The following is a 14,401-nucleotide window of genomic DNA, read 5'->3' as shown; positions in this document are numbered from 1 at the left end:
AGAGACACCCCCTTCCCTCTCTCAGCTTATTTCCGGTGAAGCGCCTCGGTCCTCCCGGAAGACCGGTCTGTGCCTCACTCCGTCTCGTCTCTTTGATTCAGAGGCTTCTTGCGCATGCGCCCGGAGTTGCTTAAACCATGAGAGTCTTAATCGGTGAGTGGTGGTCGCTCTGGCTTTAAGAGCCGAAGAGCGCCCCTTTGCAATGGGGAGGAACGACTGTTTTCTTTGTTGCGGGGTTGCTCTGGTTTTTTGTTGTTGTTGTTGTTGCAATTGCAATTAGGGTGCAGGATTATCGCCACCTTGAACTGCGGTCAATACGCGAGATATGTGCAAAGGGTGAACGGGAGATTCCTCTTTGAGGAATGTGGGTCCCGTCCGAGGAGTTGAAAGGCATTGGATAAGGACTTGGGGGAGGGTTCAGGTCTACCTTCAGTTTGGGACAGGTGCTTTTCTCAACCTGCTTCCTTGCTAGGGATGCTGCCTTCAGGAAGGGTGGGATATGCATCTATCAAAGAGAAAAGGGAGGGTTTTTTTTTTTAAAAAAATCCCATTTATATCCCGCCCTTCTCCCAAGACTCAGGGCGGCTTACAATCTAAAGCACAAATCAATGTGCTTAGCAATAGCCTTCATTCTATGTATATGCCTGCTTATTAGGGCTTTCGCCCCCCCCCCCCCAAGCAGCATTATTACAAAGTCAGCTTATTGCCCCCAACAATCTGGGTCCTCATTTTACCTACCTCGGAAGGATGGAAGGCTGAGTCAACCTTGAGCCTGGTGGGACTCGAACCTGCACTAATTGCAGGCAGCTGGTGTTACTTTTCTTTGCAGAAGAAAGACAGGAGTTCTCCCCTCAATAATGTTTTTGTTTTTCATTTAATTCTCTGCCTTCCAGTCAGTGTTGATTTGCTGGTAACCACCTGGATGAATCTCTGCAGCTTTCTTGGCAGTTGTTTGTTTTCTGGAAGGTGGCTTGTCCTTATTTATTTATTTATTTTATTTATTTTAATTCCATTTATATCCCGCCCTTCTCCGAAGACTCAGGGCGGCTTACAAGCTTAGCAGTAGCCTTCATTCTATGTATATGCCTGCTTATTAGGGCTTTCATACACCCCACCCAAGCGGCATTATTACAAAGTCAGCTTAACTGCCCCCAACAATCTGGGTCCTCCTCTTTCCTACAGCTGCGAGAAAAATGACTAGTCCAAGGTCACCTAGCTGGCTTTGTGCCTAAGGCAGATCTGGGATTTCTGATGTCCTGGTTTCTACCCTGATGCCTTAGCTAACACACCAAACTGGCTCACTAGTAATGCATTGCCTGACTTTTCCCTTCCTTCCTCTTGAGAATCCAAAGCTGTTAAAAATCCTCATTTGCTGCAAGAATCTCCCTCTATTCTACTGGTCAGTCCAATAAACAGAATCCTACTGGCTGAGGCATGTGCAGGTGTGACCAAAAAACCCCCACAAAACCCCTATGGCTAGCTCCGTGACTTCAGATGTTCCTGGTAGTTGGCTTCAATCACCCAATCATTTTAATCTTAGGAATGTCTATGGAGGTTCTCGGTCATCTATTCTACGTCATGTTTGTCCCAAAGTTGCTTTCAAAAAGGCCGCTGGACTTCCTTGATTTTTCTTGGAAGACGTTTCACTTCTCATCCAAGATGCTCCTTCAGTTCTAATGAACTGGTGGCAAATGGAAACAAATTGTATAAATCCTCTCCATTCCCCACCAGTTAGTCAGAACCGAAGAAGCTTCTTGGATGAGAAGTGAAACGTCTTCCAAGAAAAATCAAAGACCTTTTTGAAAGGACGATTGGGACAATCTTAGCAATGCTTCCTTCAAGGAAAAAAAAGTTTAAAAAATTCTCATAACCTATTTAGGTATACGCCAACCAAAGAGTGTCGAGTGGTGGGTACTAGAAGATGGGCTTTTTTGACAGTGGCTCCTGCTCTATGGAATATCCTCCCTTTGAAGATTAGAATGACTCCAAACCTTTTAGCCTTTCGTAGGGCCCTAAAAACTATGTACTTGGGTTGAATGTGTTAAGAACCCAGTTTCCAGGCTGCGTGGCTAAAATCCATTTAATTTGGATTTTTTTTTTCTATTTTTTCATTCTTTTGTTTTATAACATTTTAGTATTTTACTTGTAATATATTTTTTGAATTGTAAACTGGGTGGCTATAGCAATTTAATAATAATAACAAAAACCTCTTCCCCCAATAGAACATTTCCATTCCTTTTTTTGTGGGTGACCCAAACAACTTCCCCCAATTTTTTTGTTTGCTTTGTTGGGTTTTTAAGGAAGTGAGTCGCTTGCCATAAGGAAAGAAAGCTGTTGGATTTATTGAATGGGATATTCAGATTTTAGGAAACAGACAATCTCCTTGAGAACTCTGAAGATGAGGAACATAAGCTTTAATGAACTAAAATTACAACTAAACTTAAGCCAATTTGGTCTAGTGATCAAGGCATCTGGCTAGAAACCAGGAGGCTATGAGTTCCAATTCCACCTTATCGCCTGGTGCGCCAGTTGCGACCCTACCTGGACCGAGATGCCCTACGCACAGTCACCCATGCGCTTGTGACCTCCCGGTTAGACTACTGCAACGCTCTCTACATGGGGCTGCCCTTGAGGACCACTCGGAGGCTTCAGCTGGTGCAGAATGCGGCCGCGCGAGTTGTGATGGGGGTTTCCCGATACTCCCATGTCACACCTCTACTCCGCGAGCTGCATTGGCTTCCGGTTGCCCTCCGGGTGAGATTCAAGGTGCTGGTGATGACCTATAAAGCCCTAAATGGCTTGGGTCCAGGATATCTGAGGGAACACCTGCTTCCGGCATCAAGCTCCCTTCGTCCAGTGCGCTCCTACAGGAAGGGTCTTCTCAGGGTACCGCCGGTAAAAGATTGCCGGCGGACAATACCCAGGGGGGAGGGCCTTCTCAGTGGGTGCGCCTGACCTTTGGAACCAGCTGCCCGTAGAGCTTAGGACTGCCCCCGACCTTTGTTCATTCCGCCGGGACCTGAAGACCTGGCTCTTTGAGCTTTCCGGCCCAGGCTGAGAGTTTTTAATTGGGGGTTTTATATTTTTCAGGGATCAAATTTAATTATTTTTAATTGTTTTTAACTTTTGTATTGTATTAACGTTTTTAAATACCTTGTAAACCGCCCTGAGTCCTACGGGAAAAGGGCGGTATATAAATTCAATAAACTTTAACTTATTATGAAAGCCATTTGAGGGACTTTGGCCCAGTCCCTCTCTCTTAGCCCAACCCAACTCAAAAGGTTGTCGCTCTGGAGAAAAGCAGAGGAGGAAAGAGCATTAGATATGTTCACTGTCTTGAGTTATTTATAGAAATAATGAATAAAAATATCTAAAATATAACATAGTCACATTGATTTGAAGGGAGGGCAGTTGGGAAACTTAGATTGAATATTAAGCAAAAGAAACTTAAAGGGTGCATCTTTTTTCAGCGCAATCTTATGTGTTCCCAAGTAAGCCAAAACAAGCTCCCTGGAGTAAAAGCAGGATATGAGCTTAACAGAGAAATAATTTCTCAACAGGATTGCGGTTGTTTTAACTGTCTCATTCACTATTCCATCATCTCTTTTTGAATGTAATTTAGGTGGCGGGACTGGATTTATTGGCCGAAACTTAAGCCGGGTGCTAAGAAGCCAAGGCCATGAAGTCACCTTTATTTCTCGTCAGCCTGGAAAGAACCGATTAACTTGGGTAAGGGATGGGCTTAAGACAAGCTGAAACTTAGAAGGATATTTTTAAATGCATTCCAGACTGGACGGTTGCAATTTAATTTCTTCTGAAGTGACGGTGGAGGAAAGGTTTGTATAGATGAAGAGGAGAGATGGAGGACAAAGTTACAGAAAAACCTGAAGAATCTATAGGGCAGCTTACGAGAGAAGTTAGATGAATTAAGGACAAAGTGGAAATTTTAGGAAGTAAAAGAAATAATGAACAAAGAGACGGAGAAGGACTTAGACAATCTGGCATTACTGGAGCAGAGAGAAAATAAATTTTATTTCAGATTTACAGCTGTTCCAGAGAAGACTCCAGAAAAAAGATTCTTCTAGCCTTAATAAAAACTTTTTTTTTGAATGGGATGAGGATGATACGGAGGTAGAAATGGTCAAAGTGTATTGAATCAACAGACAATTGGCAACATCAAAAAATGTACCAAGAAGGACTAGAGGCTTGCCATTTCTTTCCTTGCTGACAAAAGCTTCTCCCGTTGAACGCTAAGATCCAGTGACAAAGAACAGAACAGCTTGTTTGGGTGCTCATTCGCTGTAGGTGGGGACAGCAAAGTTAATGCTGGGGAATGCATGAGCCATTTGTAGTTGAAATGAATACAGGTAGTCCTCGCGTTACAACAGATTGTTTAGTGACCGTTCGAAGTTACAGCGGCACTGAAAAAAGTGTCCTATGACCATTTTTTCACACTTAGGACGGTTGGAGTATGCCAATGGTCACATGATCAAAATTCAGATGGCAACCGACTCGTATTTATGATGGTTGCCATTACCGAGAGCTGTGTCATCCCTTTTTGTGACCTGACAAGCAAAGTCAAGGGGGAAACCAGATTCACTTAACAAGCTATTCTCCAAAGCACCTGAAAGCCGGACAAAGAAGCAACGGATGGAAACTAGTCAAGGAGAGAAGCAACCTAGAACTAAGGAGAAACTTCCTGACAGTTAGAAAAACTAACCAGTGGAACAACCTGCCTCCAGAAGTGGTGAATGCTCCAACGCTGGGAGTTTTTAAGAAGAGACTGGACAGCCATTTGTCTGAAATGGTATAGGGTTTCCTGCCTGACCAGGGGGTTGGACTAGATGACCTCCAAGGTCCCTTCCAACTTTATTATTATTATTATAAGAAGCCCAGATCGAATTGAAGACAACTATACTAGAACAAACATGGGGATCTGGGTTACCAGGGTGACTATTGTTGTTGTTATGATGATGATGATGATGATGATGATGTTACTAACTTAACAACTGCTGTGATTCACTTAACAGCTATGGCAAGAAAGGTCCTAAAGTGGGGCCAAAGTCACATAACAGCTGTCTCACATAACAGCTGTCTCACTTAGCAACAGAAATGTTGCACTCAATTTATGCTCATAGGTTGAAGACTATCTGTAGTTAAGAATATAACCTCTAACGTATCGTAGGATGAGAATTGATTTAGTCTATAGAAGGCAGAAATCAGAAGGACTCTAAGAATACCTTTTCAATCTAATAATAATTATTAAAAGGTTTAAGCTTTTATGAACCATAGTGGAGCTCGCTTCACCCGATGCAATGGAGCAACTAGACTGGTGTAGAATTTAAATTGGGGAGCAAGGACAAAGGAAGGAAAGCTAGAAATCAAGGTGGCTATGCAGATGACATGTAAAATAGATTGCAGATTGCCTTTAACAATTAACATTTGCCAATGGAGAGTTCCTTTAAATAATGTGAGACTATCCATTAATGTCACCTGGAAATCAACCACAAAAAATTGCTTGTATATTTTGGACATGTTGGGTAACGTTTTCTGTCTAGTTTTCTTTCTATTTCTGTTCTGAGTATTTGGGATAAGGTAGAAAAATGTACCCTTTTCAACTGTGGAGAGTTCGCTAAAATGATTATTATACAACCTTAGAAAGAAATTACATTTCATTTGTAGCAACCATCAGATCAGAAAGACAGGAGCCATTTAGGAAAAACCCATCTTAATGGATCAAACAGTTAAAAGCGCTTGTACCTTCAGACTTGCAAGATTCTATTAATAAACTCCCTTTTTATGATCTTGTAATCCCTTAATTCGGGGGTAGAATCGGGTGACTAGATAGAACAGAGCGTTTGTTTGTGGCAGTTTTTTTTTTCTTTGTGCCCTGGGAGAGAAATATCTGCATTACCTGGGCTTGAACTCTCAACCTTCTGAGTAGGAGGCAAACATCTTCACCACTAAGCCACAGCGTTGCTTATTTGCAAGATTCTATTAATGTAGCCTTATAATAAAGTATAATTAGGTCATACAATTGTGTTTCCTGTCTGGTTTATCTGGGAAGGCTGTCAAAATGCATTTGTTTGTCAGATTTAAATTAGGTTTAGGGTTTCTTTTTTTGCAAATAAGCAAGATGGAAGACTTTTGTCATATCTGGAAAGTTCTGCTCATAATATTTTTCTAGATTTTCTCTTATTCCTTCAGCAATAATTGATTCGATGTTTCCGTGTATTGCTAATACTATTGCAGACGCAGCAGCTTTTTCTTTGTGTTAATTACGGTGATATAGTAATATACGTTTGAAAGAGGGGAAAAAAATAACCTGAGAAAAACCCCCGAGCTTGTGTTTTCGTTTCTAGGACGAACTCTCCCGTGTAGGCCTGCCTTCCTGTGAAGGAGTGGTCAACCTGGCTGGAGTAAATGTCCTCAATCCTTTGCAGAGGTAAGTCTCAATCATTTTGGACAGGGTCAGCTGCAGGACACTAATGTGGTTTACTCAGATTCTGCAACTGTTAATAATAATAATAATCTCCAAGTCTCCAAACTTGGCAACTTTAAGACTTGTGGACTTCAAATCCCAGAGTTCCATGCTGGCTGAGTTCACAAATCTTAAAGCTGCCATGTTTGGAGACCTCTGGACTAGACATATTTGTAGGAAGATGATGATGATATTATTATTATTATTATTATTATTATTATTATTATTATTATTATTATTATTATTATTATTACTATTATTATTATTATCTGCCGATCCTGACATAATCCAGCCATTTTCAAATTTCTTTTTCAATTGCCAACTTCTCCCACCCCACCACGCTTGGTCTGATCTATTCTGCTTCTCTGCCTACAAAAACACACACTGGACCGAATGTCCCATTTCATAATTTCATTTCCAATATTTAATTTAGTTGAAATGAAAAAAGAAAAGAAAAGGATCTTGTATATGGCAAAAAAGATTCAGCTCGCAAGCTGAACGTCATTGCCTTTGTAACCCTTATGACCTGTTAGAGAAAAGACGCTTGTTCCTTGGGAGGAAAGCCATGGCAAATCTAGACAGCACACTAAAAAGCAGAGATATCACCCTGTCAACAAAAGTGCGTATAGTCAAGGCTATGGTCTTCCCAGTTTCAATGTATGGCAGTGAAAGCTGGACCATAAAAAAGGCTGAGTGCCAAAGAATTGTGGCCTTTGAACTGTGGTGCTGGAGAAGACTCCTGTGAGTCCCTTGGACTGCAAGGCGATCAAACCGGTCAGTCCTAGAGGAGATCAACCCTGACTGCTCTTTAGAAGGCCAGATCCTGAAGCTAAAACTCAAATACTTTGGCCACCTAATGAGAAGGAAGGACTCACTGGAGAAGAGCCTAATGCTGGGAAAGATTGAGGGCAATAGAAGAAGGGGACGACAGAGAATGAGGTGGCTGGATGGAGTCACTGAAGCAGTAGGCGTGAGCTTAAATGGACTCCAGAAGATGGTAGAGGACAGGAAGGCCTGGAGGAACGTTGTCCATGGGGTCGCGATGGGTCGGACACGACTTCACAGCTAACAACAACAATAGGGTTAAAGTCCTCTGTAATCAGTCAGGGTATCTCTATCCAACCTTGATGGGTTGTCATTTACCTGCAGGAAACCAAAGGCCTTTCTTTCTTCCTCCAATTCTATGCAGAGAGATCAAACTCTTGATTTCTAGAAGACGCAAGTTCTTTGATGCCACGCAAGGCAATCAGAGGGGTTTTGCTAGAAAGACATTTTTTTTCTGGCTGGAACGCTCAGTAGACTTAAGGTTGTGAAAATAGGCTTCCAATGAAGATGGCCTTCAGGGAGAGATCCCTGAAGTGTTTTTTCCCTGGGCTGTGGCTCTTCAATTACTAACTGAAGGGACTGGCATTTCTTCAGTTTTTATGACCCACCCCGATCAGGGAGAGTCTAAAACAGGCGTGTCAAACTCAATTTCATTGAGGGCCGCATCAGCATTGCGGTTGCCCTCAGGGGGCCGGGTGGGTATGGCCAGGGTGGGCGTGGCCTACTGGGTGGGCGTGGCTAGAGTGCGTATGGCCTACTGGGTGGGCGTGGCCAGCTCTACATCGTTCGCATGAAGGGTGCCTATGGGGGCCTGGGCAGGAGTGGGCCGGATCTGAGGGTCTCTGGCAGGAGGAGGGTCTCTGGGCCAGGGCCAAGGCAGTGGGGGCTGTTCCCTCACTGTTTCCAGGATGGCTTCGCGGGCCGCATGAAACCACTTTGCGGGCCGGATCCGGCCCCCGGGCCTTGTGTTTGACATGTCTGGTCTAAAAATTACCCTTCAAAAGCCTCCAAAACAGCTGAGGTCTGCAAGCAACTTCAGGAGCTGTGCTTCAAAGTTGCTGCATGCCAAATGCTAGTGTGTGTGTGTGTGTGGCGGGGGAGGGCTGCATTCTGTTAGTTACTGAAAATAGGCAATGTTACTGGAAGGACAAGACGTATCTTTGAAAGACTGATGTCTTTGGGGGCTTCTGCAGGTGGAATGATGCCTTCCGTCAGGAGGTCATTTCCAGCCGCGTAGAGACCACAAAGTCCTTGGCGAAAGCCATCAGAGATGCTGAACACCCACCTCAGGCCTGGGTCCTTGTCACCGGCATAGGTATTAACCACAGTGCTGTCATGTAACTTTTTTTTGCTGTCGCTTTGACTGTAAGTAAGTAGTGAGTGTAAGTACGGGTAGTCCTCAACTTACGACCACAACTGAGCCCAAAATTTCCGTTGCTGAGGGAGACGTTTGTTGAGTGAGTTTTGCCCCACTTTACCAACTTTCTTGCCACAGGTTGTGAAGCGAAGCACTGCAGTTGGTTAAGTTAGTAACATGGTTGTTAAGCGAATCTGCCTTCCCCATGGACTCTGCTTGTCAGAAGGTCACAAAAGGTGAACGCATGACCCAGAGACACTGCAACCGTCGTAAATACGAGTCAGTTGCCAAGTGTCTGAATCTTGGATCATGGGATCACAGGGATGCCACAACAGTTGTAAGTGTGAAAACGTTCATAGGTCACTTTTTTCCAGTGCCGTTGTAACTTCAAATGGTCATTAAATGAACTGTTATAAGTCAAGGATTACCTGTAATAGGAAAAGGGTTTGGGGATCTGAATGTAGTCTCTCAGCTTTGATGGAAACTTCTTTTAAAACAATTCATGTTAAGAACTTTCAGCCATTGAGCAGCAATTTTGCTTATATAGCAACAAATAAAATTATGTGTCTACATCAAGAGCCTTAAAACCATTGACCTTATGGCTGGTTTCCGTTGAATATTCACAAACATTCTGACCAGTCAGTGTGAAGATTGTAGTGAAAGAATGTTGACAAGCAGCCTTAATATATTAGGGCAGCGTTCGTCAACGTTGTCAACATTCAAGAGGTGTGGACTTCAACTCCCAGAATTCTTCATCCAGCATGGCTGGCTGGGGAATCCTGGGAGTTGAAGTCCACACATCTTGAAGTTGACAAGGTTGAAAAACACTGTATTAGGGTCTGCTTGAAATGGATGCGTTTTTTCCTTTGGGGTTTAGGGCTAATTGAGGATTGATTGCAAAAGATGGCATCGGAGAGGGAAGCGTGCCAGTGAGGTAGAAAAGTCAAAACTTGGCTAAAGTCGTTTGAAGTAGATGGTGGTTCAGTGAATACAGCCATTACAGTTTAAGTCATGATTTGGGCTGTAGGGCAGGGGTCCCCAACCCCCGGGCCGTAGACCACTACTGGGCCATGGCCTGTTCAAAACTGGGCCATGTGAGAAATGGGGAAGTGCGTGTGTCTGATGCTTCTACAAATTGCTGTGCTTGCGCTAGCATGCAAATTTCCATTCACGTGAATGGAGCTTTGCACGTGAGCACAATTGCCCTCTACACACGAGTGGAGCTTCGTGCGCAAGTGCCTGCTACTCATGCAAATGGAGCTTCATGCAGGAATGCAAGCACCCTCTGCTCGTGTGTGAAACTCCATCCAAATGGAGCTATGTGCACATGCATGCTCCTGCCACCCACAGGTTCTCCCCCACACACACATGCTGGGCTGGGGGACCGCTGCAGTACGGTGTTCAAACACCAATCAACAAAAATGTGATTAAGCAAACAAGCTTTTAGTGTGTGATGTGGGTCAAAGGAATTTATAGCTAAGTAAATAATACAGGAGCGCTTGGGAGTGGGGAGGTGGGCTAGAGGTGGAGGTCTCGCCTTAAAATCAGGAGGTTGTGATTAGGTAGTGTCAGATATTTCTCTTTCTGGCCTCAGTGAGTAATTATCTGCTGTGAACTCTGTGTAGGTGTCAGGAAGGGCATCTGGCCAGTAAACGCTTGAGTTGCCCTGGCACCATCCATAGGGAAGGGGTTACAGGGTCGTTCATGAACTCCAGGTCCTATATTCTGTATTAAGGACGCTCCATGCTGTTATGAATTGTAGAGCACCAATATCTGGAGGGTTAAAGGTTTCCAATCCTGCGTTAAAAAAAAGAATAGGTACGAATAGTGATTAAGTCAAGATATGTTTTGGAAACCTCAAAAAGAGCTAGTTTCTGTATTCTTGAACTAAGTGAGTAATAATCTCTGCAGCTTGTTTTGGGGAAAAGTATGTCTCAAAATATTTTGGTAGATGTATTCCAAAGTTCAATTCTAAAAGATGGGTGGTCGTCTGAAGCGCTATAAAATATTTGCATGGAGTACAGTTCCATAAAAAAATCACTGTATAATATCTCCTCCAGGATATTACCGGCCCAGCCACACCACCAAATACACTGAAGAAAGTCCAGGTGGAGACTTTGATTTCTTCTCGCGCTTGGTGACTTCTTGGGAAGAAGCAGCTAAAATTCCTAGTGAAGCTACTCGCCAAGTGGTAGTGAGATCTGGTAAGAGAGGATGCGCAATGTGGGAACATTTATTTGTAGACTACAAATTCCAAACTTCTGCTTTGAAGAGACTTTTTGTGTACTGCATGGTCTACAAAATTCAATTCTCATTCAGTGCAACACCTCATTCTTGTGGCTTTAGGTCACAAATAGCAATAGCACTTAGACTTATGTAGCACTTCATAGTGCTTTACAGACTGGTCTAAGCGGTTTACAGAGTCAGCCTATTGCCCCCAACAATCTGGGTCCTCATTTTACCGACCTCGGAAGGATGGAAGGCTGAGTGAGCCTTGAGCCAGTTAGAATCGAACTGCTGGCAGCCGGCAGTCAACAGAAGTAGCCTGCAGTACTGCACTCTAACCACTGCGCCATCACGGCTCATGTTGTTGTCTTTGTTTTCCCTGATGAGGAACAATACCAAGCACATCTCTTTCTTCTTACCTCAAAAATAACTGGAATAACTTGTGGCTGGTGTCACATACACATTAAGCCACAGTGTAGCTTGCTTGGTGCGCACCATGTCAATAAACTCCAGTTTTCTAGCTTGGTGTGTTTATAAGAGACCCGTTCCATTGGGGCGTCTTCAGAGAACCAGATCATAGGCCAGTGTGTAACTGAAGCCTATGTGAAATAACACTTTGTAACTATGTAACTATACCTCTATTTGCTTTAAGGTGCTGTGCTGGGCAAAGATGGCGGTGCCATTAGCCAGATGATATGGCCTTTCCGTCTTGGCCTGGGAGGCCCCATTGCTTCTGGACACCAGCCTTTCCCATGGATCCACGTAGCAGACCTGGCAGGAATTGTGACCCATTCCCTGCAGAAAGAAGGCCTGAGGGGCATCTTAAACGGTGTCTCGCCGTCTGCAGTTGACACCACAAACGAGGACTTTGCCCGAGCAATGGGGTCGGTGCTCAAACGTCCAGCCTTCTTGCCTCTGCCGGGTTTCGTAGTGAAAGCCGTTTTTGGCTCTGAGCGAAGCACCATGCTGCTTGAAGGGCAGCGGGTGGTCCCCAAGAGGACTCTCGAGAGCGGCTACACGTTTGCATTCCCCGATCTTTCCTCTGCTCTCCAGGATATCTTAGATTGACCTGAGAGGTGTGAGGAGGCCGCACGTCACCGTATTTCCGTTTTGTCTAATACTTGCTGGGTAGGCGCACGCTCAGTCTTGTCAGTAGGTTGGTTTTTGTAATTCCGTAGGTTTGTTTGAGCACTGGAGTTTCCCAAGTCAGGAAGTTGCTCTGTCCAAAAAGGTTGGCTTCTTTCAAGAGAATAAAATCTATGTCATGGTGGAAACAGTGCTGTGAGAAGAGGAGTAGTTTGCGGTGATTCCTCTTGTGGATGTTAGGTCTTCCATCTTTTCTTCTAGAGGTTCTCCTACACCAGGGGTAGGCAACCTCGGCTCTTTTATGACTCATGGACTTCAACTCCCAGAATTCCTGAGTCAGCATAGCTGACTCAGGAATTCTGAGAGTTGAAGTCCATGAGTCATAAAAGAGCCGAGGTTGCCTACCCCTGTCCTACACCAACTGAACGATTATTTGGACGGGCAGCAAAATGTTATAGTATCTGTGAAACAATGCGCTAGTCTTTGAATGGAGAATGCCAGTTGCGGATTCCCATGTTGGGTGAACTTTGCAATGTATTTTTATTTTTATTTTGGGGGGGCAGTGCGGTGGCCTAGAGGTTAAGATGCTGGGCTTGCCGACCACAAGAGAAAACAAAGGAGGCAGTGGTCCCAAAGGTGTTTTTTTTTTCCCTAAAGGCAACTGGGCTTCGTTTTTCCTTGAAGATGTTTCGCTTCTCATCCAAGAAGCTTCTTCAGTTCTGACCGAATGGTGGAGGATGGAAGGCTTTATGTTCCCTGCAGCCATCTGACTGTTAGAACTCATTCTGAGAGTTGTTGAGGCCACTTGGAGGTTTATCTATGCTCTCAGGGTCACCTGAATAGTGCAAATGGGTGTGGAACCTTATTGGGACTCCTGAAAGGACTGTATTGAAAACAGGAGATAGGTGGTGTCGTATCTTTTGAAGACAGCGAAGTCTGGACCTAGAAGACTGCTGGTTTGAAAGAGGGGTCAAAGAGGCCATTTGCATTAAGATTGTATAGCATTCTGTCAACAGAGGAAGAAGATACGACACTAGCTATCTCCTGTTTACAACAGTCCTTTCAGCCGTTCCAAGAAAGTTCAACACCCGTTTGCGCTATTCAGGTGACCCTGAGGGCACAAACAAACCTCCCAGCGGCCTCAACGACTCTCAGAAAGAGTGCGAACGACCAGATTTCATTTCATTTCATTTATTATATTTGTATACCGCCCTTCTCCCTCAGGGCGGTGAACAGGGCACATATAAAAATACAGAATACAAAAATTAAAAAAAGAATTAAATAAGAGCCCGAGCTAAAAACAATAGAATAATATAAAAATCCACAATAAAAACCCCAGCACATCCCCCATCAGGCCAGGCCGGCTTGTTCAAATAGGTAGGTCTTCAGACCGCGTCGGAAGGAGCGAAGGTCAGGTGCCATCCGGAGCTCAACCGGCAGCTGATTCCATAAAGCCGGGGCGCCCACAGAGAAGGCCCTCCCCCTGGGGGCCACCAGCTGACATTCTCTGACTGGTGTCACCCTGAGGAGGCCCTCTCTGTGGGAACGCACAGGGCGGAGGGAAGTTGACGCCGGCAGCAGGTGATCCCCGAGGTACTCTGGACCCATGCCATGTAGGGCTTTGAAAACCATTACCAAAACCTTGAATCTCACTCGGAAGACAACTGGTAGCCAATGCAGCTCACGGAGCAAAGGTGTAACATGGGAGTACCAGGAAACTCCCAAGACAACTCTCGCGGCTGCATTCTGTACCAGCTGGAGCCTCCGAATGGTCTTCAAGGGAAGCCCCATGTAGAGAGTGTTGCAGTAGTCCAGACGAGAGGTCACGAGCGCATGAGTGACCGTACACAGGGCATCCCGGTCTAGAGAGGGCCGCAACTGGCGCACCAGGCGAACCTGGGCGAAAGCCCCCCTAGTCACAGCCACTATATGATCTTCCAGAGTAAGCCGCGAATCTAGGAGGACTGCAAGGAATATAAACCCTTCCATCCTCCCTCATTCAGTCAGAACCGAAGAATCTTCTTGGATGAGATGGCGAAAGATCTTCAAGGAAAAGCCACCGTCTGATAAAGCACCTTTGGGACAAGCGGGATCTGGATGACTGACAATCTCCACAGCCAAGGATGCAGTGGCTTGCCAGAGGCGGGACTGGCAGGAGATCCTACATCGCATGAGCTTCATTGGCTCCGTAGCTTCTGAGTCTGATCTTTTCCCCAAGCCACAGGTCTGCTCTTGACTTAGAATCTCTTCCGCCCCAGTCTTTGACTTAGCCCAATATGTACTGCGGTTTACTTGCTTTTCGCTTTGTGAGATTGTTCAGTAAATCATGGTTAAGCAAATCAGTTCTCCTGACTTCTGTCTTGTAAAGGTCCTTGTGTGTTCAACAATCTCCCGGATGTGCTTGTCTGGTTTATTATGTTAGGGTT

General features: G+C 44.7%; 2 protein-coding genes across 2 annotated transcripts in view; one reads left to right on the top strand and one right to left on the bottom strand.

Annotated features, from left to right (window-relative positions):
- The window catches only part of LOC310649375 (uncharacterized protein), a 403,049-nt gene that overhangs the window by 345,698 nt on the left and 42,950 nt on the right, over window positions 1-14,401 (bottom strand). The window lies entirely within an intron of this gene.
- Window positions 113-12,163, top strand: SDR39U1 (short chain dehydrogenase/reductase family 39U member 1). The gene is made up of 6 exons (XM_083377788.1): window positions 113-153; window positions 3,623-3,729; window positions 6,363-6,445; window positions 8,500-8,621; window positions 10,724-10,867; window positions 11,542-12,163. The coding sequence occupies exons 1-6, from the start codon at window positions 138-140 to the stop codon at window positions 11,955-11,957; spliced, it is 888 nt and encodes a 295-aa protein (XP_083233914.1). The 5' UTR covers window positions 113-137; the 3' UTR covers window positions 11,958-12,163.

The sequence above is a fragment of the Vipera ursinii genome (genome assembly GCF_947247035.1).
Source record: "Vipera ursinii genome assembly, chromosome: Z".
NCBI classification, from domain to species: Eukaryota; Metazoa; Chordata; class Lepidosauria; order Squamata; family Viperidae; genus Vipera; species Vipera ursinii.
The sequence above is the reverse complement of the archived record's forward strand: the minus strand, read 5'-3'. Positions and strand labels throughout refer to the sequence as shown.